The sequence below is a fragment of the Helianthus annuus genome, chromosome 1 (assembly GCF_002127325.2).
Source record: "Helianthus annuus cultivar XRQ/B chromosome 1, HanXRQr2.0-SUNRISE, whole genome shotgun sequence".
NCBI lineage: Eukaryota > Viridiplantae > Streptophyta > Magnoliopsida > Asterales > Asteraceae > Helianthus > Helianthus annuus.
Genome location: NC_035433.2, coordinates 123,036,719 through 123,064,131, shown reverse-complemented (window position 1 = coordinate 123,064,131; position 27,413 = coordinate 123,036,719). Strand labels below are relative to the sequence as shown.

The 27,413-nt window shown below is 36.2% G+C and overlaps 3 protein-coding genes and 1 long non-coding RNA gene across 5 annotated transcripts; 1 reads left to right on the top strand and 3 right to left on the bottom strand.

Moving 5' to 3' along the window:
- The first annotated feature begins 2,515 nt into the window (after positions 1 to 2,515).
- On the top strand, positions 2,516 to 8,410 carry LOC110874308 (probable catabolite repression protein creC). The gene is made up of 11 exons (XM_022123061.2): positions 2,516 to 2,856; positions 3,710 to 4,051; positions 4,137 to 4,245; positions 4,338 to 4,431; positions 5,151 to 5,238; positions 5,348 to 5,431; positions 5,516 to 5,612; positions 6,130 to 6,217; positions 6,314 to 6,419; positions 7,706 to 7,798; positions 7,867 to 8,410. The coding sequence occupies exons 1-11, from the start codon at positions 2,659 to 2,661 to the stop codon at positions 8,224 to 8,226; spliced, it is 1,659 nt and encodes a 552-aa protein (XP_021978753.1). The 5' UTR covers positions 2,516 to 2,658; the 3' UTR covers positions 8,227 to 8,410.
- Positions 8,411 to 11,295: 2,885 nt separating this feature from the next.
- On the bottom strand, positions 11,296 to 12,045 carry LOC118491333. Its single transcript, XM_035988999.1, has one exon. The coding sequence runs from the start codon at positions 12,043 to 12,045 to the stop codon at positions 11,296 to 11,298; it is 750 nt and encodes a 249-aa protein (XP_035844892.1).
- Positions 12,046 to 16,071: 4,026 nt separating this feature from the next.
- On the bottom strand, positions 16,072 to 17,007 carry LOC110938883 (agamous-like MADS-box protein AGL29). Its single transcript, XM_022180892.2, has one exon. It carries the CDS (start codon positions 16,938 to 16,940, stop codon positions 16,221 to 16,223), a length of 720 nt encoding a protein of 239 aa, XP_022036584.1. The 5' UTR covers positions 16,941 to 17,007; the 3' UTR covers positions 16,072 to 16,220.
- Positions 17,008 to 24,332: 7,325 nt separating this feature from the next.
- Positions 24,333 to 25,885, bottom strand: LOC110874322. 2 transcript variants are annotated; one of them, XR_004860070.1, is made up of 4 exons: positions 25,816 to 25,885; positions 24,737 to 24,832; positions 24,501 to 24,629; positions 24,333 to 24,415 (listed from the first exon to the last, which is right to left on the bottom strand). It is a non-coding gene; the product is annotated as an uncharacterized LOC110874322 (long non-coding RNA). The 2 variants fall into 2 exon arrangements; XR_004860072.1 differs by lacking the exon at positions 25,816 to 25,885 and adding an exon at positions 25,354 to 25,441.
- Between the last annotated feature and the right edge of the window lie 1,528 nt (positions 25,886 to 27,413).

The following is a 27,413-nucleotide window of genomic DNA, read 5'->3' as shown; positions in this document are numbered from 1 at the left end:
AGTGATACGTCTAAACGTGATACAATTCTACAAAAATTCAACCATTTTATGAGAGTGCAAGATGATAGTTACAAAAAGAATGAGAAGGAAAAGGAAGAAGCGACGACGAGGGAAAGGGAGAGACTTGAGTTTGCTAGAAGGCGACTCGAATTTGATATACGAAATCAAGAAGCCGAAGAGTTCTGACTCATGAGAACCGACATCAAAAGCGTACCCGAAAGAGACCCTGTGGTGCTCTCAAGGGTGAAAGACAAAATCGCGAAGAAATGGTCAGGAGGAAATGGAAATGGGCTTTATTTTATTTTATTTTAAGTAATGTTTTTTTAATTATGTTTTTTTAGGCTATGTAATTTTATTTTAAATAATGAAAACTTTTTATATTTTTAAGAATTTTGGTATTAAAAAATAAAAAAAAATGAAAGGGGAAGAAGGGGGAACCACACCCCATGTTTGGGGGAGGATGATTAGGTGGAAGGGAGGGGGGTGATGTGATGCTGATGTGGACATGAGGGAATAGGAACCATATCCTATAGTCTAACACACTAACACACGGTAACTTAAACTAGTAATAAAATATAATAAACTAGTGCTAATTCCTAATACAACAGTATATGAAAAAAATCCTAAAAAACACATCTAGTGTTAGTTACTTATGTATTACATGAATTGAGCAAATGTAATGGTTATATACCGAGTAATACCAAAATTATGTCTTTAAAAACTCTTCTATTGTACGGGTTGAATAAACCCGCGTATTACATGGTTATATAAAATACAATGTAATGTGTCATATTGTCATCAAAATGTATTTAAAAAAATAAACTTTGAGATGACAATTATAAACTTTGTTAAGTTAATTTTTATAACATTTTTTTAACTGAGTATTAACTTTTATGTTATTTATAAATGTTAACTCAATTAACATGTCTTGTTCTTTTAAATATCCTTTTAGGCTTTTAACATAGTTAAGTTAAATTAAACTACAATTATATAAAAAAAATAAAAAGTAAAGGTTAGTTAATGTATTATAACTATCCATAATTAATAAAAAGTATCCATAATTAAATATTTAAATATAATAGAAGAGATATTATTTCATAAGAGTGAAATAGAGATTTATTTAATACGAGAGATAGGTGGAAAAACCAATTTTTTAAGGCCATGGAATGATGATATGTGTTCCTTAGTTATGTTTTTTATTATATAGTATAGATATAGATATAGATGTCAGGGTCATTCCACGTTTTTGAAGATCCTAAGCAAACTATGAAGTGGGAGCCCTAATTTCACCGATATACTCTCTTTCAATCCCCACGCCATGGGTGATTACCCTTACTTTTTTCGGCTAGCGATAGCCGATAGCCTAGAAATTGAAAGTAGGCTGTGATGGGAAGTGAGAATGATGATTGTGGTTGTCTTTATGGGCTTTAGGCCGCTAAATAATGATGATTCAGTCGATGGTGGTTGTGTTGTAATAGCTGGAAATCAAGGCAAAATAGGTTTTAAAACATCGTCTTTTTTTGCTAAACAATATTTATTTTGGACTCCTATAAAAACTTTCTAAAAAGGAGGCCCTAATTTTTTGGTGGCCCAGCCTATGGAGCCGACCTGATAGATGTCCTGAGAACTTGGTATAGTAATTGGTATCTACTCCGTAGTGGAGATGCATGTTTGATTCTCGTTTGGACCATTTTCAAGGGACATCTGGGTGAAGGGACGAATCGGGGCTTTAATCCCAGGTTGGAACCTGACGGGAGGCAAGGTTTACGGATTCCATCTGATTTCCGCACATCGGAGGGGCACGATCTCATCCTGAGTAGGGTGAGGTTACATGTAGGGCTGTAAACGTACCGAACGTTCAGCGAACAGTTCGTGAACCGTTTGGCGAGAAGTTCGTTCGTTTAATAAATGAACGAACATGAACAAGAAATTTCGTTCGATTAGTTAAATGAACGAACATGAACAGATGTCTCGTTCGTTCGATTGTGTTCGTGAACGTTCGGTAAGGTGTTTGTGAATGTGTTTGTGAACATTCGTTGATTTGCGTTCGTTTATGTTAGTATGTTTGTGTTTTAGTTGAAGATCTTTGTACTTTCTTATATTTTATTTGTACTTTTAATATTATTAAACTTTTATTTATTTTATTACCATAACAATTAAATTAGGAAACCCACTTTCACCTTGTTTATGCATCATTTCCCTTTCATTTCTCATTATTTATATTGGTGAATACGATCGACCTCCGTTCCACAATAAGGGATTCAAGTTCGAGTGCTACTTTCCGGGCCATCTATATTTATCCTTCGTCGCGTTCGCCAAATTTATTTGTGTTCGTTTGTGTTCGTGAACCGTTCGCGAACACGCTCATTTCCTTAATGAACGAACACACACATAAAATCTCGTTCGGTAAGTGTTCATGAACATTTCGTGAACACATTTATTTCCTTAACGAACTACGTTCGGTTCTTTTACAGCCCTATTTACATGTGAGATTCTATGCGGTTCAAAAAATGATAAAAATAATAATAAATAAAAAAACAGATCAGAAAACTCGCATCCGCATCGTCTCTGGCAGCAGATTGACCTGCAACAGAACTCCAAAGTCCAAACCCATTGTCATGACCTTTCTCCTTCCGATCATCATCAGTCAACGCTACCATGATCAATAACGAAGCCGCCGTTTCCACCACCACCACCACCGTCGCAGCACCGTCCACTTCTTCCTCTAACACCGCCGCTCAATCTCTCGGTCTCAAAAACTTCTTCAAAACTCCCGAAGGTCGTTACAAGCTTCGTCACGATAAATCTCATCCTTCTTCTCTTCTTCCCTACGCTCTCGCCAAATCCATCACGCAGGTAACAATCTCTCGCACTCTCAGGTGTTTGAATTCCTGTATGATGTTAGGTCGATTAAGTATCGTTTATGTTTGTGTTTGTGAAATTGCAATCGGAAGTTAAAATTAAGTTTTAGTGTTTGATATGATTAGATAAACCCTAGGTTACCTGAAGGATCGGAAATACGTTATGATTTTATTTATGATTTTAATTCATGTTTCTTGGTGTAAAACTACAATTAAAAATCAGAATTAGGTATTAGTGTTTGATGTTTATTAGATAAACCCTAACCAAGTTACCTTTAGGATTGTAGATAAGTGTTCTGGAAATACGCTATAATTTTATTTATGATTTCAGTATGTTCAATGTTGTAAAACTGCAACTGAAAATCAGAATTAGGTATTGTGTTTGATATTTGATTAGACGAACCGTAGCTTAACGTAAGGATCGGGAGTATGTGCTCTGGAATACACTATGATTTCAGTCCTCATTCATATTTATTGGTGTGAAAACTGCAATTGAAAATCGTAGTTAGGTATTAGTGTGTGATATTGATTAGAGATGAACCGTAGCTCACTTAAGGATTGGGGATATATGTTCTGGAAATCTGCTATGATTTCATATATGATTTCAGTCCTCATTCATATTTATTGGTGTAAAACTGCAATTGAAAATTGGAATTAGGTATTAGTGTTTGATGTTGATTAGACGAACCCTAGGTTACCGTAAGGATCAGGGATATGTGTTCTGGAAATACGTTATGATATCATTTCTGATTTTAATCCTAGTAGCTTGACTGATGCAAAATTCACATGAATATTTTTGCTAATTATTCAGTGATGAAAATTGAAAAGCTCTTTGTGTGAGTGTGTAGATAACTTTAGCAGACCTCAAGGATCAACCTGTGCAAGCTGTAGCGAATTTGCCTGCGTTGCAGCCTAGCTCAAGCTATAGTGTTGCAAGTAGCGGAGTAAGATATGTGACATCAAAATTCTTAGGAAGCAGCGGCAATGGCAGTCGAATGCTTGGATTCGTCGGAGGAAACGGAACCGGTAGTAAAACAAACGGTGGTGCTAGTAAGAGTGGCCATGTGGGAGGGTTAAGTAATGGTAGCAGTTCGACCGTTGGTTCGAATACTTCGGATGGTAAAGGCACTTATTTGATATTCAATGTAGGAGATACTTTGTATATTACAGAACTCAATTCCGAAGAAAAGGTAATTGCTATACTTTCAAGTTTTGAAATTGGAATGCTAATTAATTATTGATTAGATTTTGACCCCGAGAATATATTACTTCCAGGATCCAATAAAATCGATTAGTTTTGGTAACTCAAACCCTGTGTGTCATGCATTTGATTCCAAAGCTAAAGACGGGCATGACTTTCTTATCGGGTTGAACACGGGTGATGGTAACAAATTTTTACTAATTCCAATTTACAAAGGGAATTTCGATATTAGACTCTTCACTTATTTTGTAGCGTATGTTGTTTGTACTTTGTAGTATACTCTGGATCATTGAGATTGCAGTTGCAAGATGTTGGTAAGAAGTTAGTTGGTGCACATCATTATAACAAAGATGGAGCCCTTAATAACACGTAAGATATTATGTGAAACACAATCTCCCTTTTTTGTAGTTCTTCTTGTTACTTCTTCTTTTCTTTAAGAGTAAAATGTCATTTCTGTCCCTGAGGTTTGGTCAGTTTTTTGCGATTTTCGTCCAAAGGTTTGTTTTTCCGCATTTGGATCCAAAAGGTTTGAAATCTTGCCATTTTCATCCAACTGGTTAACTCCATCCATTTTTCTCTGTTAAGTCAGGGGTATTTTCGTCTTTTATGTTAACTTAAAGGGCAATTCGGTCCAAAGGTTTGTTTTTCCGCATTTGGATCCAAAAGGTTTGAAATCTTGCCATTTTCATCCGACTGGTTAACTCCATCCATTTTTCTCTGTTAAGTCAGGGGTATTTTCGTCTTTTATGTTAACTTAAAGGGCAATTCGGTCTAACCAAATTGCCCTTTAAGTTAGCAAAAAAACGAAAATACCCCTGACGTAATGGAGAAAAATGGATGGAGTTGACGAGCCGGATGAAAATGGCAAGATTTCAAACATTATGGATCCAGATGTGGAAAAACAAACCTTTGGACGAAAGTCGCAAAACTGGCCAAACCTCAGGGACGAAAATGGCATTTTACTCTTGCTTTAATATTCAGACCTTATAAACAAAAATGTTTTCTCCATCATTTGATGCTGTAAATGTAATTGATCACAATTATTAACAGTAGTCTAAGTAATCAATCAACTGGTCATTTTTCGACAGTCGATGCATGGGTGTTGCATGGATACCTGAACGTGACGGTGCTTTTGTTGCTGCACATGCTGATGGCAACTTGTATGTTTATGAGAAGGCAAGCTTTCAATTTTGATCATATATGTTTCTTCATATAATTGTAGGCGCTGCTTGATTGTTGGACAAAGTTATTAATTACATTGATTTTTTTTTTCAATATTCTTAAGAGCAAAGACGGTTCTGTTGAGTCTTCATTCCCTGTAATCAAGGATCAAACCCAGTTCTCTGTTGCACATGCACGTTCTAGTAAGGTACGTGACCAACTTTCTTTTTAATAATAAGACATATTAATTCTTTTTTTTTTTAAAGTTCAACGAGTACTTTTTGTCAAACAGAGTAACCCTATTGCTAGATGGCATATCTGCCAAGGCCCTATTAACGCAATTGCATTTTCAGCCGATGGAAGATATTTAGCAACCGTTGGCAGAGATGGTATTTATTTAGTTGCTAACTGCTATGTTAAAATAAAATGAGTAAAATGCCATTTTCGTCTTTGAGGTTTGACCAGTTTTGCAACTTTCGTCCAAAGGTTTGTTTTTCCGCATTTGGATCCAAAAGGTTTGAAATTTTGCCATTTTCATCCGGCTCGTTAACTCCATCCATTTTTCTCCGTTAAGTCAAAGGGTATTTTCGTTATTTTTGTTAAGGTAAAGGGCGATTCGGTCTTTTTCACTTTATGTAAAAAGACCGAATACCCCTAAAAAGACTTAATTTCTCTTTAAGTTGACAAAAAAGACGGAAATATCTCTGACTTAATGGATGGAGTTAACGCACCGGATGAAATGGCAATATTTCAAACCTTTTGGATCCAAATGCAGAAAAACAAACCTTTAGACGAAAGTCTTAAAACTGGCCAAACCTTAGGGACGAAAATGCCACTTTACTCATATAAATTAATTCATTTTCTGCAATTCTTGTTCTTAAATAACTGTATTATTTATCCATATAGGTTATTTACGGGTATTTGATTACTTAAATGAACAATTGATATGTGGGGGCAAAAGTTACTATGGTGCTCTTCTTTGTTGTGCCTGGAGGTAAAACCGTAAAAGCATATCTGGTGATCCTTACATTATTTCTTTAAATCTTGTTTTTTTATGAAGTGGAAAATAAATCTAGTTTTTTAAACTCAGTTCTGATGGAAAATACATTTTGACTGGTGGGGAAGACGATCTGGTTCAGGTTTGGAGTATGGAAGATAGGAAAGTGGTAGCATGGGGAGAGGGTCACAACTCATGGGTACTTATTCTGACTCATTTACTTATGAATCAGTCAATTTTGATTTCGTGTCATTTCTATCGGGTCAAAAGGGTAAAATAGAAAATTTGAAATAGCTTGAATGGAAACATGTGTCAATAGTCTGGAAAGTGTATTTTTAATGCGTAAAACCTACTATATCCTTTTATATAAAGTTGGTTTTCTTTGTAAAAACTATAATATCATCTTATCTGGTACACAAATTACTAAATAAAAAATTGAATCTTTTGGACAAAAAAGTGTTATTGACTTATTGGTCAACCAAAATTAGGGGGTGTGAATTTCTGACACGAACCTAACTCAAAATTCGCCGGTTTGGGTTTAGTCTAAATGGGTTCAGGTCAGTTTCCGGTTGAACCCGCGAACCCGTTTAGCTAAACGGGTCGGGTTCGGGTCAACCTGGTCAGGTTGGCAGGTTGACCTGCTAAATCCATTTATATTATATTATATTATATTATATTATATTATATTATATTATATTATATTATATTATATTATATTATATTATATTATATTATATTATATTATATTATATTATATTATATTATATTATATTATATTATATTATATTATATTATATTATATTATATATTATATTATATTATATTATATTATATTATATTATATTATATTATATTATATTATATTATATTATATTATATTATATTATATTATATTATATTATATTATATTATATTATATTATATTATATTATATTATATTATATTATATTATATTATATTATATTATATTATATTATATTATATTATATTATATTATATTATATTATATTATATTATATTATATTATATTATATTATATTATATTATATTATATTATATTATATTATATTATATTTTTACACTATGTTTTATGTCACAAGTTAAATTGGGTGTGTATTTTATGCCACAATTATAACTTAAAAAGAGAAATTGACATAAGATTTTATAATTTAAATGTAATTGTATTATATAGATTTGTGTTTTTTCGTAGTAATTTTTAACTTTAATATGTTAACTTGTAGAGAAAAAATTATAAAAAAAGCGGGTTTAATGGGTGGTGTTCGGGTCAACCAACGAATATTCGGGTTGTGTTCGGGTTCATATGTATGACACGATTTTGGGTTCAGGGTCGGGTCGGGTTGAAATTTTGAAGTGTTACCCGACACTTTTTTTCATTCAAAATTGTACATGCTTGTTTTTTTTGTTTTAGATGAAAAATGGTTAGGTGGGAACAAACTATGATGGATTGCGTTAATTAATTTGCAGGTTAGTGGAGTTGCTTTTGATTCATACTGGTCACCACCAACTTCAGAAGATGAATCTGAAAGTGCCGTATATAGATTCGGCTCTGTTGGTCAGGTACTCGACTTGTTTACAAATACAACATAAAAAGGCACTTTACCTCTTTACTGATTTTATTTCTGCAGGATACACAACTATTGCTTTGGGACCTTGCAATGGATGAACTTGTAGTGCCACTTCGTCGTCCACCTGGTGGGTCCCCCACGTACAGTAGGGCCCACTCTTCTCACTGGGACAATGTGGTCACCGTGGGTACCCTCCAACCGGCTCCCAGCACAAAAGACGTCCCTAAGCTCGCACCATTGGTGGCTCACCGTGTTCATTCTGAGCCTCTGTCTGCTCTAATCTTCTCTCGTGAGTCTATCCTCACGGCTAGCCGTGATGGACATGTAAAGATTTGGACGAGGCCTGGAAATTCAGATGTTCAAGTCAGCGGTTCGGACACCCTTACACCCATGAAAGCTGCCAGCTCGGTTTCCGGATAGAGTGATTTTTAAGATTGGGGTCATAGTGTTGATTTTGTAATTTGTGTTCCCATAATTTGTTCTCTTTTGGGTTGATTTTAATTGATATTGGCGTTTGGATACCTTCCAACTATAATATAGGTAAGTGGTGTTCATAGTCCGGATCGGACGGTTTTGATGAAAGTTATGGACGACTGTTTAACCATTGTTTCAAGAAATGACAATCCAATTAGGTTGGGTGCGTTGGCCGGGCGGGCAGTTTTAAGGGTTCGGTTTGGACGGTTTAAAAATAATGTTTTTTTTTTCTTTCAAAATCACTAAAACAAGTTGTATGAAATAAAGTTAAACGATGAAGAAGATTAATTATTATAGTACACATACTAAACTACACACTCTAAAAGTTAGAAAAACAATAAATAACAAACAAATTTAATTTTAATAATTCAATGTTTAACCATGGTTTCAAGAAATGACAATCCAATTAGATTGGGTGCGTTGGCCGGGCGGGCAGTTTTAAGGGTTCGGTTTGGACGGTTTAAAAATAATGTTTTTTTGTTTTCGTTCAAAATCACTAAAACAAGTTGTATGAAATAAAGTTAAACGACGAAGAAGATTTTTTTTTTTTTTTTGAATGGCAATAACACTTTATATATAAATATAAAGAGTCAGCAAGGAATTGGGGAACACTACAAACACGGAAAAGGAAACAACAGAAAAAACAACATTACAAAAGATTAACAACATTGAAATCTATCCGGTTCTCCCACGATAGATCCTTGAACTTGGTTCGGTTGTTGATCCAAAAGAAGACATCCTCTTTGATAAATTCGACCGTCTCTCTTACCGGAACAAAAGTATCTTCAAAAGTTTTTAAGTTTCTCGCACCCCAGATTCTCCAAACAGTCGCCATACAAACTGTATACACCATACGTTTCCACACTTTACTCCCCGGGCACTCCTTTAAAAAGTCGATAAGCTCCTTCAGACTGTTGCAATTAGAAGGGAAACTATTTCGCATCCAAGTTACAATATTCCACCAAATGCTCTTCGCCCACAAACAACTTATAAAAATGTGATTTGGATTTTCTACCTGAATCCCATAGCGAGGACACAAAGTGTCCGGCAGCGGCACTCCCCGGTGGACCAAACCGTCTTTCGAAGCAGTATTCCCCCGATCGCTCTCCACAGAAGATAGCTACACTTAGGCGGAGCCCAAGAATTCCAAATAAAATCTCTATTCTCACTCGTAATCTCAGAATCAGCTTTAAGAATTTCGAGCCGAACCTGCTTTGCTGAAAAAAGATCACCGGCATCATTGTTCCACCTCCACTCGTCCCTGCAGTTTTTTAAGCTAACATAATCCAGCCTGCTCATAAGGTTCCCGATCTGCACCCATTCCTCCAGGGAGTTCGGGTCCTTCTCCCAATCCCATCTCCATTGTGTAATGCCATCAACACTCGAGACATAGGCCGCAATACAAGCATTCTTATGTTTAGCTAATCTAAAAATGTCCGGGTAAACATCTTTTATAGGTTGAGCAAACAGCCAAGAATCCTTCCAAAATCGGATATTAGACCCGTCACCAACATTTGCAACCAACTTATCTTGAACCCGAATTCCAATTTTCAAGAGCTCCACTTCCAAGTTCCCAATATCTTTCCAAACTCCCGGAATAGTCTTTTTTAAGGGAATCAAATTATCTTCTTTCTTAGACTTATGAATAGCGTTGGCGACTTGAACCGCCACCACCACTTGATCAACATGGCTTGATTAAAGTCTTTAATTCCCCCCATCCCCATACCTCCTCCTTTCTTCGGAAACACCAATAAGTTCCATCTCACCCATCTAATCTTATGACCCATACCGGTTTTGCCCCATAAAAAATCCCTTCGAATCTTCTCGAGTTTATTTATAATCGCCTTAGGGGCTGAAAAAGGGGATAGGAAATAAGAAGAGAGACTTCCCAAGACCGACTTAGCCAACGTCATTCTCCCCGCAAATGACAGGTGATTCGCCTTCCATTTAGACAATTTCTTATTAAAATTATCAACAATGGGTTACCAATATCGAGCTTTCTTCATATTCATACCAATAGGGATACCCAAGTAAATGAAGGGGAGCAACCCAGCCTCGCAATTAAGGACCCGAGCAAGCCGAGATACTTCGCTATCATCCACCCCAACTCCAAAAAGTTTACTTTTACGATGATTCACTTTTAGGCCCGTGACTAAATTAAGCCATCTCAAAAGACGATTAAGGCTCACCACATTAAGATCCGACCACTCCCCTATAAATAAAACATCATCCGCATAACAAAGATGGGTAATATTCGGGCCCTCGTTCGGGAGTTGAATTCCCTTGAAGAAACCCAAATCACACATCCTCTTCATAAACATATCAATAACTTCCATAGCGATAATAAAAAGAAAAGGAGAAAGGGGATCACCTTGTCTCAAACCTCGTTTAAATTTGAACTCTTTCGTCGGGGACCCATTAATAAGAATCGAGCCCATTCCAGAAGCAAGGCAAGACAACCTTTAACCCACAAGATCCATTTTTCTGGGAAGGCCATACTCTCCATAATTTGGAATAGAAACTTCCAATTAATTGAGTCGTACGCCTTCTCGAAGTCGACTTTGAAGATCAAGAGCTTGGTCTTACTCTTTTTTGCCCACGCTACCGTCTCACTCACGATTAAAGGGCTATCTAGAATACTTCTACCTCCCACAAAAGCCGATTGTGTCGGTGAAATCACATCATTAATAACTATCTTCAACCTGTTGGCGAGAACCTTTGTAATGATTTTATAAATCAAGCCAACTAACGAAATTGGCTGGAAGTTTGACAGCACCTGCGGATCATTGGTTCTTGGGATAAGGGCCACAAAAGAGGAATTACATCCTTCGCTAATAACCCCCCTATAATGGAAATCCCTCATAACGGCCATAATTAACGGTCTCAACAAATCCGAAAAACCTTATGAAACTTCATAGAGAACCCATCAGGACCCGGAGCTTTACCTCCCCCACAACCTTTAATTGCCTCTTTAACTTCACTTTCAGAAAAAGGAGCGCAAAGAAGACCTCCTGGTTACTCAGATAACCTGGGCAGCCTGATATTGGCGAATTTCGGTCGGCGACGAATAGGCTCCAAAAACTGTTTTTTAAACCAGTTTCTAACTTCCATTTTCAGCTCAATCGGATCGGAAATCCAAGAATCCCGAAACCTCAGCCCATTAATCCTATTATTCACAATGTTCACATTTATCAGCCTATGGAAGAACGAAGAATTTTCATCTCCAAACCGGATCCAGTTAACACGAGCTTTTTGTTGTAAGTTTTTCACTTTTATAGCCTCCAATTTTTTTAACTGCACACGTAAATCAACCCTGGTTCTTTTCTCGATTTGAGTTAACGGCATCGACTCGGTTTTTTTCTCAATCTTACCAATTATATCTAACATCCCCTTCACCTCTTTATTCTCAGCCACTGTTACCTCTTGTCTCAATTTTTTGATTTCCTTTTTGATATTTCTCAAAGTATTAGCAAGGAAGATATCACTTAATTCTCCATCATTAGGAACCGCTGAGATACTTTCCACAATTTTCACCAATCTTTCTTCCCCTACCCAAGAGTTGAAAAACTTGAAGGGTATAGGGCCGAAATCATGAGAAATACAAGAGAGAGCTAACGGGCAGTGGTCAGATAACCCGCTATTTTGAACCTCCAGATTAGCGAGCGGCCAAAGATGCATAAACTCAGCATTCACCAAGAACCTATCAATTTTACTCATTTTAACCTCCAAATTATCGGAGACGAAAGTGAACTTACCTCCTGTCATATGGTACTCAAGCAGGCCCGTTCTGGTAACAAAACCGTTGAAAGCGTCAGCCGCTCCTCTATCGAACCGCGAGTTGACCCTTTCTTCCTCACATCACACCTCATTAAAGTCGCCAAAAATAACCCACACCCCATCGTATTGAGATTTTATCTCTGCGATCTCCTCCCAAAACATACGTCTTCTGCCAGGATCATTCGGCGCGTGTAGGTTCAGAATGTTTAATCTATCTACCACTCCATTAATCTGCCCAGAAATAAACAGAAATCTCTGGTTTTTCACAACCACATCTTCACTAAAGATATCAGGATTCCAAATTGACGCTAGACCCCCTAATCTCCCCACCGAATCAACTGTAATAACCTTCATATTCAACTTGCCCCCAAAACGACGCAGGAAGGAATCCGACAGACCCTCCTTGTGGGTTTCCTGCAGCCCAAAATTATTATAGTACACATACTAAACTATATACTCTAAAAGTTGGAAAAAAAAAAAAAAACTAACAAAGAGGTTTAACTTTAATAATTCAAGATAAAACTTCTTATTCCATGGTGGCAATGTAATTTAATAAAACTCCTTTCACTTTTGTTACACAGGGAACTTCATGTATCTCTAATGAACAATTCGCTAATCTTTATTATAATCATAGTTTTTAATATCAATGCAATTACCTTTGTGTTAAGGTGGGATTTTCTTTGGCAACAAAAGTTACAATTATTAGTGCTAGTAGTCACATTATTCGTATAAATTATTATCAACCAATAAAGATTAAACAACCGATTTGATTTACACAACCGGTTCTGTTTCAAACTGAACTCAACCGTTAAAACTACAAGACTAAACATTATGTTAAGCGTTTGGATTTTTTTTTTTTTTTTAGGGTTCATAAAGAACTTTTTTTTTTAAAGTTTAATTAATCCACACGAAAAAGGACCATTACAAAGCAATGGCACGTAGTCGGGCAACAAGTTGCGCCCCCCCCCCCCTTTGAATAGAAAAACCAATTCTACTAAATACAAAGTTTGAAACCTTTAGCGACAAAGAATTGCTATTAACGACTTTTTGAACCCGATTCAAGAGTCGCACAGCGTCAGGAGCGAGACCACCAAAGGTATCAAACGCAAACGGGACAAACACACCCGGCAGGCTTTATCATGTTTTGCCACTTTGCTCGCCTCTGCATTGAGCACCGCTTGCCCTACGACAAAGCTCTTGTCCTTGAGCCCGACAAGGGGGGAGACTCCAGTTAGATCTACAAAAGCGTGTTTCCCCCTTCCCATCCAAACACAAGGATGTCCGCCGGGCGTAAAGTGGACCTCCCCTCTAAGGGGTCAGTCAGGAAATTTACTGCAGCTTCCTTTTTGGCAGAGATCCCGGCCCGCTTAAGAACATCGCATAACACATCTCTCACCCAATCATGCCGATATTTAAACCCTGGTAGCTCTTTACAATGAATCGCGTGCTCGCCGAAAGAATCCAAACACGCTTTGCGGCATACCAGACATGGCTCGTCAACTGGGAACAAAGGAATCATCAGTCGGTATCTAAGGATAGCACGGTATTCCACAGCCGACATGTGTTGCCCCAAGCCTTCAATAAGTGCGACAGAAAATCCTGAGCATGTGGGGCACGTAGACATTCAAACACAGCTCTTTGTCGAGGGGATAAAACAAACTTCTCTTCAAACCTCTTGACAATTTCGCCATATAAGGCATTCGCCAGAATTTTCTGGGATCTAGGAGGGGCGGTGTCTTTAATGTAGAAACCGCCAATATCAAGGTCGGGAAGACAACTATGCAAAAGGTCCAACGCACTCCTGTAATCGGAGTCTAAAACATCCCCACCACATTCTCGGAGTATGTGGTCTTGTAAACCCCAAGATTGGGCCCTTGAAGCCACGAAAGCATATGTAGAGGCATCCTCGGCCGTACAAATCCCTAAGCCTCCGAACCGGGTCGGGAGAGAAGCCAACCTCCACTGGAGATCACCAAAAAAGGCACCCCCACAAACAACAATATCCTCTAATGCTCCCCGGAGGCCTTCATCAAAACAGAGACAGCTCCCCCGACCAAAGAAGGTTGACACGTTCGAAGACCAAACAGTAATTTAGCAACACTCATACAAGAACGAAGCAAGAGGAGCTCGCTCTGAGGGTCCCGTAGGCGTTTAAGGCACCTCATCAGCTCGACTGCACAGTTCGCTCTTTTAAGAGCCATACCACTAATAAACTCTGCATCATGACTAACGACACCTCCCAGGAGTTTCACACCCAGCACCGGCCTCCCAATCCCCCGAGGGAATAAGCCCTCCTGAACCTTTACACCATTGCAGGTTGGCCATAAAACTTCAGTTTTCTTTATATAAGTTGAAGCCCTAAGGAATGACTCTCAGCTCTGATGATATCTAAAGCATTAGCCACTTGGGCGGCATCTCCAATAAGCGTTCCATCATCTAGGTACCAGGCGTGAAATAGAAGTTTGCAGCGATCCCTTATTCGGTGAACAAGGGGGTGTAGAACAAGGGCAAAAAGGAGGGGCCCCAAGGGGTCCCCCTGCTGAACGCCAGTAGAAGACCAAATATACTCATCCCCCACATATAATCTAGCTGGTTGACCATATAAAAAATCGACCCACGTAGAAATAGAAGGACACCTTTTCCTTACCTCGTACAGTAGGGCTATCCTATCAACCAAATTAAAAGCGTTCGAAAAATCAACAGTAAGCATAGCAAGAGACCCATCTTGGTGGTACTCATTAAGGAACCTGTTCGCACTATGAAGAACGGCCTCTGCCCCACACGGAATCCCTACCCCAAACTGGAAATCGCCAAGGTATTTGGCCATCTCCTTCCCAACACCTTTCATGGCCACCTTGGAGATCACCCTCCTCCAAATCGACCCAACAGTGATAGGCCTAATCCCATTATCCGGTTTGAGAAGAGGTGTAAGAGGAGCAGAAGCAACAAACTCCGCCAGACTCCTCGGGCACCTCCCCCCCCCCCCAAGCACAAATTAACCATAGCTGAAGTAGCCCTAAGCAGGCTATCAGCAATCACAGACCCCTCCCCACAAAAAGCATCTAAAAGATGTTGGGCCCTTAAGCCGTCTCTCCCGCACGACGTACCTTTGGGGAAAGATTTAATACACCCGAACACACAATCGGACTCCACCACAAGAGGAGACTCAGAAGGCAAGGAGGCAGGCATGGAAGGAGGGGGCATACATGGGTGCTTAGCCACTAAAGCCTCCAGAGTATTCTTATTGAGAGGGGCGACCCCCGAGGAGCATAAAACCTTAACCGCTGCAGTTTAATGACCATCAGCAACCTTACGTAAACATTGTTTCACATTGGTCCCCCCACACTCATTATTATCATTAGTGCCCTTTTTGATTCCATCTGTAACCCCCCTCGCGGGTTGATCAAACAACGATTGGACAAGAGTGGCAAAACCCTCACGATCACCCCATTGAGCCAAAGACCGTTGGATGCTAAGGCATTGTCCCGTCTTCCTATTGCTCGACCTCTTGTCCTGACGACCAACAGGCTTGAACACCCGCAAGGTGCAACGTGGTAATATCAAAAGTCGAACCCATGCCTCAACAGAATCAGGCATAGCAACCACCTTGTCCAAAGCCGCAGTTAAGACTTGGGCAAATGCCATACGACAACTAAGTGGGATACTCTTAACAGTCTTGATGGGGAGAGAGAAAACACGGTCAAGCAAAGCAATATCTACACCCAACTCTTCCGACGAGGTATCAATGTTTTCAACACCGGGACTAGTGATGCCAACAATAAAACCCTGTTCATCTCTCTCGCCTGGCACAAACTGAATAACCTTATCCTCATGGTGGCACGCCCGACTGAAAGCATGAGGGCACATACACTCACCACATAACCATTATCTAGACACCCTCAAAGCTTCACAAACAGAGGTAAAAAGATTAAGATCGTTAGTACGGTTTTGATCATTTGATGAAAGAATTAAAAACACAAACCATATCAAAAATACAAAAGTGATATATCCCATCATAAAAAACAATACAAGAATTCAAAACATCAATTCAGAATCTAGGGTTCACCATAATAGACAATTCAACCCGAAATATTTACCAAATTAAACTTAAACAACCAAATCTACCAAAACAATTAAAAAAAGATCCAACCCCAAAAAACCATCTAAAACTTCATCTCTCCACCATGCTGAAACACAAAACCACCGTGAACACCGCCGTTGGTCGGAACACCCACACCCACACCCACCGCCTGACCACCATTCCCCCACATTTCATACACACTCGAGCCACCTAACAACGCCGGAGACTTATTAATCATCATCAACTCATCCGCTCTAGTCAACACCTTCTTCTTCAACTCTACCAACGACCACAAATACTGCTCCAACTCCTCCACCGCTAGCCCCTCCGTACCCTCCTCAAACCACGGCAATCTGCTGCTACTCGACGCCGGTATCATCTCCCTCCGCTTCTTCTCCGCCTCCAGTTCTCTTGAAACCTCCACATAATGCTCGTTAAACTCCTTTGTCGGCAAAGCTGGTGGAGAGGAGTTGTTAACGGTCATGATTGTCGTGGTGGGGTTGGTGCTTATATTATTATTATTACTACTATTGTTTTTGTTGAGATAACGGTCAAGAAGAAGGTCGATGTTAGGGTGACCGAATGCAAAAACCCGACCACCCGGAGAATTAACAAGAATGGCGACTTGTGCACCGGTCAAGATGCAAAGTTCGGACGCTTTTTTGAAAAGACCGGTACGTCGTTTGGAGAAGGTGACTTGACGGCTATTCGTTTCTTCTATTTTCTTGATCTCTATCTTCTTCCGGCCTTTGCTTGTTTTCTTCCTCATGCTAACACTTGTGTTGATGTTTGTTAGAAGCATTGTGTGGTGATGGTGGTGAATTAAGGTCGTAAATTGTAGTTGCTAGAATATGTATTTATACAAGATATAAGATTTTCCAAATCAGAATCAATTACAAGATTTTTGCTCTAAATAAGCGAAGATAATTTTGGTCATAATTTCTTTTGATCGATTGGAAATTTTGTGAACCGTTGAGATTATATCTAAAAAGAAAATATAAGTAACCTGATTTACAAGTTATACATGTGACGTGGGGACTAGCGATTAATCGGGATTAACCGATGATTAATCGGATATAATCGAAAATTAATCGAGATTAATCGGGGATTAATCGGTGCCTAGTCAAGATTTTTACAACCATGCATGTGATTAAAAAAACATAAAGTTGATATAATTGAAGGTGTCAATATAATTAGATGGTTATAATTATTGATTAACAAGTAGAATTACTCCGTGAGTTGCGACAGGAATTCAGTCGATACCGTTTTGCTTTATTACGATATTAGTACGGTGCTTCAAAAGATAAAGTTATGATATACCAAAAATGATATTCACATGTGTATCAAAAACTATAAAAACGAATATCAATAACGTTTTCGAAACTTTTAGTTGTTTGGATGATGTCGGTTTGGTTTGTCATTGATTTTTGTATGTATGTTTCTTGTATTCGATGCAGAACTCAGATTGTAAGTGTGTCTTTTAAAAAAGTGGTTTATAAATGTGTGGCTGCTTCTCCGGCTTAACAGGATTGGTAATTACACATTTCGTTAGCGCTTTGTTCTTTTTCACTATTATTCTTGGACCGACCTTTAGTTATATGAATTAATTTTCGTAGTTAGGAACTAATTTTTGGTGTAAAATACCATAATATAATGTTTAGATCTGTATATTTTTTTTTATTTTACCAATTGATTTTCAATACAAAAGGTTCATAGCTGGAAAAGTGGAAGCATATAAAAATTTGTGTATGCTTGCAATCATATTATAGGTTGTTGTAAGAAACGTTTTAGTTTCGGTACATATATTCGCTGCATAGGTACACATTTTGGCTTATATGGTCATAATCAAGAATGGTACTCTTTAGGTTTAGGACTGTTTAATGTGTACATGTACATATCAACATATAATCATGTTATTTTATATGTAACCTCTGTATATACAAGAAGCACAGAACAAGGCATGAGCATCATAAAGTGCTAAACAATATTTCAATGAGCTACATGAAGTATATAGCATCCAATTACATTGTTACAAGTCTTGGAACACTATATTATTTATGTCCTCTATGTCTGGAATTAATAAACTTTTGTGTGTTAAACATATGACATGCCATTTGATTTGTATGCAGATTGTTAGTGGATGGGATTCGGAAAACCATGAATTGTAAAAAAAAGACCATGTGAGAATTTATTGCATTTTCCAAACATTGTCATTGGTGACCTTTTTAACCTTTCTAATACCAACCGTAGTGATGCAACAAATGAGCGTTTTCTTTGCCCAATCACCTCCAATCACGCCGCCTAACCATTACGCATGGGCGTGTTTGGTGTGTTTTTTGTGCAAGCGTTTTTTAAATCACGCCAAAGGGGAGGGGGGGGGAGAGCTTGTCCAATCATATTTCAGCTTACATTATTTGGCCAGTAAGATTTTTAAGTTTTTTTTTAATTTTATTTTATTATAAAACATAATGCCCAATAATGCCCCATCCCCACTACACCTATTTTAGAAAACGCCCAATAATGCCACATTGCCGACTGGGCTGCCACATGGCGCAAAACGCCCAAGGGTGAATATTGTCCAATACGCATGGTCTAAGGGGAGTGGGGGTGGTCACTAGTAATGAAATTTCATCACTCACAAACATCCAATCATGTTCTGTCATGTCAGCAACCATTTTTCCATCACTCACAGCCTTTTTTAGTAGCAATGGTCATCAGTCACCACCACACCCAATAATTTTCCCCCAACCAACAATTCCTCTCACAAAATAATATCATCACGCGTTGAAAAAAACACGCGTTAAAGAAATTGGCATTTATCACGCGTTATAAATTGATGGTGGCGGTGATATGTTCCTGTTTTCCACGTGTTAAAAATCCCATCACGGAAAAACAACGCTGCCACCCCCAGTCGCCTAATCATCATCTAAGAAATTATTATCAGGTACTAGGTACGGTGACATGAAAAGTTGGGAAGCACTGTGCTTTTACAAGATTTGAAGCATGGAAAGCAACGTTCATATCAAGGTGATACCTACCTACTAATTGGCTATTTAAAAAATTGTTTTTGATTTATCTATTTTTGTGTTATACGGAATACGGGTGATATTGTGGTTACCTGTTTTTTTATTAGATTACTTATCTCCCCCATCTTATGAAAATTGTTATTCGTTTTTTTTATTTGTCTAATTTTTATTTTATGTTATATGGATGAAATTTTGGTTACCAATATGTATGGTTGAAAAAGTAGATAGCAAATGGTTGAAAAGTGTGGATCATTTCATCAAGGGAGCAATTAATTGTACATAATATGTAAGATGTTTGCAAAATTAAATAGAAAATGGTTGAGATGCATTTTATACTACCAAGGATGTTTGCATTGTAATTCTTTTGTTAGTTATGGATTGGACTCAATTGCATAATCTTTTGCATTGCCGATTAGATTACCTGTTTATTGTTTCTATGTTTCTATTAGAGGATGTTTGGACATAACTTTAAGGCTACAACTTTGGATCCTAACAAAGTGGTGGTTATGAGTATAAAAGCATTGCATGAAAAGATAGATGGAGGAATGGAGAAAAAGGCTCAAAGATAGAAATTGGGTGGTGATATTGATCCATATGGTTTAAATTGTAAGTCAAAATATTTTAATTGTTTCATGTTTTTTTCTTTATTTGCAAATGATCATTAGTTTTGATGAACAATTAAGTTTTTGACACTTTTCTATAGTTTAACAGTGTTCAAAATGGAGGTCAAGTTGTAGATTCCGAACCATGGCCAAAACCAAGGGGTGGGTGAAAAGAAAAAACGTGCCATCTACTCAGTGTTCTTACTAACCCTTTGGAAGATTTGGAACAACTAGAATGAGAGGGTGTTCAGACAGATATTTAAGGTTGAAACTTTGGTTCTAGAAAATAGTAAACAAGAGTCTTATTGGTGTGTGGTGAGAAGAAGCAGAATGGGCCTTACTATGGATAGCTTGGAGAATTTTGAAAACATGGATTTTGGTGGCAGTGTAATTGTCTGTTTTATTTCGTGTGTATTTTGTTTATGTTTGGGGTGTAACAACGTATTAGTCCCTGGCTAGAAGTTGTATGTTTCGTACGAATAAAAGTTTGTTTGTTGGCTGGCCAAAAAATAAAAGAAATTATTTTTAGTGACACTTGTAATATGTTAAAAGTAGTATTTAAAGTAGACATGTTACTTTAATGTCATTTTAAGTGGCTATTTTGGATGGATATGTAGAGGGGTTGCAATTTCTAATCATAAACATTTAAGACTGTAATCGATAAAATTGTAAGTATATAATGTAACACCGTGTCATATGTATGTTTTAATTTTCCTGTTATTTACGTGAATTTTATTTGAATTAGTTATAGTTTAAAGCTTTATATCAACTAACGTATTATAAATTTCAAAAAATTCATAGTATTTTCATTTGTTAAACCGCGTATACACGTGGACAATAACCTAGTTGTTCATAAATTATAACCTTATTAATAAGCAACTTATTTGTGCATATCATACTTGTACAATTGGCTTTGAGAGTCTTTAAAAAAAAATAGTAAATTTCCTTTTTAACCTTAAAGTTTTAAAGTTTGACAATTTAAGTTTAAACTTCTAATCTTTGTTTCCTTTTTAACCCTAAAGTTTTAATCTTTGACAATTTACCCTACAATTTTAATCTTTGACAATTTAAGTTAAAAAATTCTAATATTTCTTTCTTTTTAACCCTAAAGTTTTAATCTTTGACAATTTAAGTTTAAAGTTTTAATCTTTGGTAATTTAACCCCTTTGATTAATTTGATTCTTTTACTTCTAATTCGAAAGTTTTCATCTTTTGCGATTTAATCACTTTGATTTTTTTTACTTATGTGTTGTAATCTTCACTTTGGTGGTTTTTCAAAGAAAAAATAGTTATGCGTATGGTTGTTGTAACTTTGGCATTGGAGGTTTTAAAAAAAAAAATGATTTTTTTTACTTTTCATCCAAAAGTATTTCATAAATTACTTTTAACCCAAAACTATTTGTTTTTTAGTTTTAACATTAAACCTTTTATCTTTTGCAATCTATACTCACAACTTTTTTTACTTTCAACTTTGGTCCTTTATAGTTTTCATTTTCCGCAAATGTTTCGCTTTATGCTTCGTTCTAAATTTTGTGACTTAAAACATCGCAACGTGCGTCTTTGGTTTAGCGTTTTCACGTTTCGGTCTAAATTTTGCGAGTTAACACGACGCAACGTACGTGTGTGGGTGAACGTTTTTACATCGTCTATTTTTTTCCTGTTTGACAGGTTCAACATAACGTGTGCGTCCTAAATCGACTTAGTTATAACTAAAGAATCCCCGCCGCATTGCGGCGGGTCGTAATTCTAGTTAATTTAATTTAGCAGATAAACAATTTTATCTCGAGCTTAAGTTATTTATGTTCTAATATTGGATTAATCGGTTGATTTATAAGTATTTTTTATTTTTCTAATATTTTACTTACAAATGTTTTTTATTTTCTTGTTTTAGTTTATTATACGTATTTAAGTATTTAAATATGGTCAAAAATATTTTCAACGTCATCATACCATCAAGTATATATGTATGAACTAGTCTAAGTTCCCGTGTAATACACGTGTGGCTAAACAACAAAAAATTATACTTTAATACGTAAATACTTTATTACATCCTGATGATATTGAGCTATAAGAGAGTAACTGAGTGCTTCTCTTTGATATCCTAAAGTTATGTATATTGATCGTAAACATAATTTTTCCATAGATATAAAATAAATAATGATCCAACCTCGAATTAGTGTTGAAGGCCTTCCACATTACATAAGCAATGATTCCCCTAAGAGTAGAAACAAAAAGGCCCCAACATTGTATCTTGTTGAAATATCCGATGATCGGAGTTGTGTTTGCGTGTCAACCCAACCCGACTCATCCCATACCATAAAAAAAATCAAAGAAGCCTATTTACAAAGAAAACTAAAGTAATTAATTCAATCTTTTGTTTTTCTAAACGGGGACGGCACACCATCAAAACTTTATTAATAAAAATTAAAAAATAATAGTTACACCTAAAGAGCATTGGGTCTTCCGAGACATACCCCAAGAACACCAACCTCAAAAACGCCTAAGGCCTTACAGAACGGGTTTTAACAAACCCGTACCCCAACCACTCTAACAAATAACAATTACTACTTCTAACTCTACTCGCGACCACATACAACCCAAGTATTACAAACATAAAACCTATTCAAAATCCAAACAAAAAATAAACGAAAACAACCAAAATCAAGACTAAATACAGTTCAAACAAAAAACATCAATCTTCAAAACTCTATCGGCTTTCATACGCATCAGCAACAAACTTCAAGCTTCTAGCCATCATTCAAGTCAAACCCAAGTCCAATAACTTGCAGTTACCACCAAACCCAACAATACCTATCAGCAAATAAACATTCAATGTGAGTTTAATCCCAAGTCCACAAATTTCATGCCAAAAACTAAAAAACTGGTTGAAACTTTAAGTGATTTCATTTACAAAATAAATCATGAATCAAAGTAGAAAGCTATAGGAAAATTGAAAATGCATAAACATATAATATCTACCAGCATTGAAGCCCATGTAAATCATCATTTTTGTTCTAGACCTTTCCAAAGTTGGGCTTCACGTCTAAGGGTTGCCGGATATATACCTTCTGCACCAAATATTAAAGCACCAATACAAACTTTAGAATGATAACAATATGCTTTCTACATTCACTACATTATGGTTATCCTCAACTGGAAAATTAATTATAACGGGTCAAATTATTTGAAAAAAGACGATCATCCAACCAGCTTGCATGATGCCTTTAATGCAAATATATATTATAACGGGTCAACTGTACTGAACAGGTCACCAACCTAACTCAGCCCATCTTGACCTTTTACCCAGCTCAACAAAAATGATATGAAATGATATAAGAAATCAACTTACCTCCATGAAAAGCGATGAATATGAGAGCCCGTTAACTCCCCTAAACAACCACCAATATGTGTAGCTCCATAAAATTACCTACAAAACGTGTAATGCTAACTGATGTTAGCATCTTTAATTGACAAAAAGCAAGAAAATTAAATTATAACAAATACTCACTGTAAAAGATCACAAAGGGTCCGAGAATTCATGCTAACTAATGTTAGCATCTTTAATTGACCAAAAGCAAGAAAATTAAAACATAGCAAATAACCACTGTAAAAGATCCACCTTAGAGGATATCTTTCATTTTTTTTTGTTAGTATTGTATTGCATTATGGCATAACTTTGTTATAACTAAATACAAAACTTGGAAATATTCTAGAAAATGAATATTTTGATTTACCTCGAAATCTCCCAAAGTATAATCTACCTTCAGATTATGGAGGATGGTTGTTCCTTGATTATTTGCATTCTTTAGCATGTCCTCCTAAGGCTATATAAGGAAAAGATCAAAAGGAAGATTAAAAAAACTGAGTCGAAACTATACTATTAATGTTTTAATGCAACCAAAAATATAATTTGTCAATGCAATTGATTAACCACCGCTCTTCAAAGAGATCGGCTTGACGTATAATCAAATAAACGCGGCTAGAGAGTCGGACCAAACCTGATATAGTTCTGTCATGTATGGTCATCCGCCTTCATTGGCGGCTCCGCTGCCAAAAAACGCCCAACACAAGGATCATAACAACAAATTGAAAAATATAAATTTCATAAAGTAAACCCAGCATATCACTTAGCACTTGCCTATGAATTGACAACGTACCATTAATATCTGATCAAGTTTGCTGGCAATAAAAGAATAGAGATAAGTTTATCAAATCGTTCAAGTAACAAAAATGATTATTCTACGGCTACTCAGCTAGGTGTACTCTTATAGAGACTTTCAAATGGTTTCCTATTCGGTTAAAGGTTTTACCTGAAACTGTTAAACTAATTAGACATACAACGTAACTTAAGTCAACACTTTTGTAGGTAAACAGGTTAAAAATCTCACATCTAAAATGTACATCACAAAGACGTGCCACTCCTAACTCCGAAAGAGTTATTGAGTGTAAGTCTTCAGCCTGAAACAAAGAACACATGATAAATGTAAAGCATATAACTTGGATGTAAAGGTCGGTCACTCACCACCCACTGAACGGTCAAAGACGTGCCACTCCTTTCAAATTCCAACTCGACATTTTGCCCCACGCTATCATCAAGTAAAGTCTCCAACTTCAGAAGCTAACTCGTCATTCTACTCCAAAGCACAATGCTTTACAATGATGAATGAGAGTGTAAGGTTCTTGGCTTCAAGTATATCATGTTACACCTTTATAAGTGAGATAAAAAAAAATAACCACTCGACCCGCTTAAAAAATCACATGCTTGGCCACCTCAGCACTCCTCTCAACAGATTCATTATCCTCGCTATATCTTGAAGCCCATCCATGACCAACACCTTTGAATATCTTCACAAAGCTCTCAATCTAGCTTTTGTCAAAAACTATTTTATTCACTGAACTTTAAAACCCTAACCCTAAACAGAGAAAAAATATAACCCTTCCTATCTTTTACCATAAATAATGGGACTTACTTCTTGATTTTCTAATTAAGGTTCCATGTTTGACTTCTTCTTGTGAGTGTAACTGGTCAAGCTTGCCTTCTAATATGGCAGTTGGAACCTTAATTTCTAAAACAAAAGTTAAAGTTAAAAAGTGACTTTTTCAACCTATATAGTTATGAATGGGTTGACAAAGTTATGTTTAATCTCTAGCGAGTCAAACCAAATGATATATTTGTAAAAAAAAAACTATATCAAAATGGGTCAACGGGCAGAACAGCTCAGACCAAGTATACAATTCGCCCATTTGACCACATCTAGGAGAAACAAACCTTTAACATCGTTGTCTTTCAAGGGACCATAACAAAAGCCTTAATGTCATTATTTTTGCTAGTTTAATAGCCATCATCCCAATAATTACATATAAATTAGTTTTAAGTCTACTAAAAAAATCAAAATGTTAGAATTTTTTAAGACACTGATTCTACCAATAATAATGAGAACTTTTGCATAAAGTTCTAAGGATATTTACAATTTAACCAGCACTTAGCGGATACTTTTTTTCTTTCAAAAGGCCAATTTCATCTTAAATTCGGTAATGGTTATTTAAAATCATTATATAAAACCATAAAAAGAGTGATGATACTCACTATTGTTTGCTAAAATGCAAGGCATCATGCTTCATACAACTTGCATCAAGTTCATCACAAGGCTTCTCTATTGGGCATCCACTTTATAATATCCCACAATACTTTCCATATCTTAACAATAGTGAAACTGTCAATTCAAATATATGCGTTGTTTTCATTTTTTTTTTTCAAAACTAATTTGTTTTATCCTCCAAACTCATATAATATAAATAGGAAAACTTATTATCATAAACTATGAACTTTACCATGATGTTTATGTTACTAAAACAATTCCTATATGCAACAAATTTAGCCAAAAAAACGATTGCAATAGGTTTCATATTACAATAGTAATGCAATCCATATTTTTTTTGTTCTTAAACAGCAAAAAAAAAATTGAGGACACATAATGGATTGAGTTTTTGTTTATCTTATTAAACCAAGATTCAATGGTTGTTTCAGTCATCGAAATAGATAAGGTACCTGCACTAATTAGAGCGGAATCATTGCATCGAACGTCGGGCGTTGTTTACCAAGCAAACATGCTTGTGACTAGGTTAATTTCAATGAACCTTGTATACCGAAGGATCAATTAGGTTCAGATAATAAAATACAATGTAAATGTTTATTCCATCCAAAGGTATAATAAAATCATTTCATTTGGATCCATGGAATTATATTAAAGGAATGATTCATTCGATCAACGAATAGAAAGCAAATTGAAATAAAAGCTAAAAGTTTACTGAGATATTTACCTAAACAATAATTGAAATCAATAAAAAAAATAAGATCACCAATAAAACACCAAAATTATGTTTCCATATCTTATCAAAATCACCAAATAGGGTTTAATTTTTTAAAACCTAAATGATGAACATATGTATGAATGAATGATAAATTAAAATCACGCAAAATCTCAAACACGATAAATTATTTCAGAAGAAATAAACGACAAACATTACGGATATATATGATCGAGAACATCAATAACGATCCGAGAGGATCGAGTTGAAAAATACCTGGTTAAGAAGCAGGTTCAAAGCAATCAGAATGCACTGCATTGAAAAAATTAGTAAAAAAATTAGACCAAAAAAACTTTAAAATGAAAATTTAAACATAATTAATGTCTTTCAAAACATCTGGTGGGCAAACTCTACGTACTAAAGTTTAAGAACTAACAAAAACCAAGCAGAATCAAACTATTAATATCCAAATCCCTTTTTAGTTAGAATCAGTAAAAATTAGAACAAATAAGCCTAAAATGTCAACTTTAACTTAACTGATGACTTTTGACACACACCTGGTGCTCTTGATGGGCAAACTCCTCAAGCTATAATTGAAGAACTTACAAAGAAACAGAACGTAATCAAACTATCAAGCCCCACTACCTTTTCAAGTCAGAAATAAGTAAAAAACAATAGATCAAATAAGCTTCAAAATACCAACTTTAACATAACTGAAGACCTGGTGGGCAGACTCTTCATACTAAAATTAAAGAACTAACAAACAAAACTAAACATAATTAAACTACCAAGTTAATTCAAAATACATAAAATACAACCCAATAGCAATAGTATAAGGGCTTTCTTACACTCGAACGAAATAAACCTTGTAATAGACGAAAAAAATTGAAATAAGAATCAAACCTAACCAAACCAAACCTGATGTTCATGAAGGTCCTCATTCAAAAGGTCAATGTAGACCATGAAAAACCCATCTGCTCTGCAACTTTTTTCTTCCCCAAGGTGGCATCTACATCCATTACAATTGCAATAGCAGCTTGCTGTAATAATATAGCATTAGTAAATTAGAGAATGACGGTAAACCAACAAAATAAGAACTTTTCAAATGTCAATGCAAAGTTTGAAGCCTTCATAATCATACATAATCTATACTACTTTATAATATGTTATAACTACTTCTTGTTGTCCAATTCTGTGAGCTCTGCACATTGCCTAACAAAAGTCATGAAATTAGTATGTAGTGACTATAAATAGAGATAGATATCATACACTCCCAAACCTGCAGATCATTCTGAGGATTCCAATCTGATTCAAAAATGATGACAATATCTGGTGTGC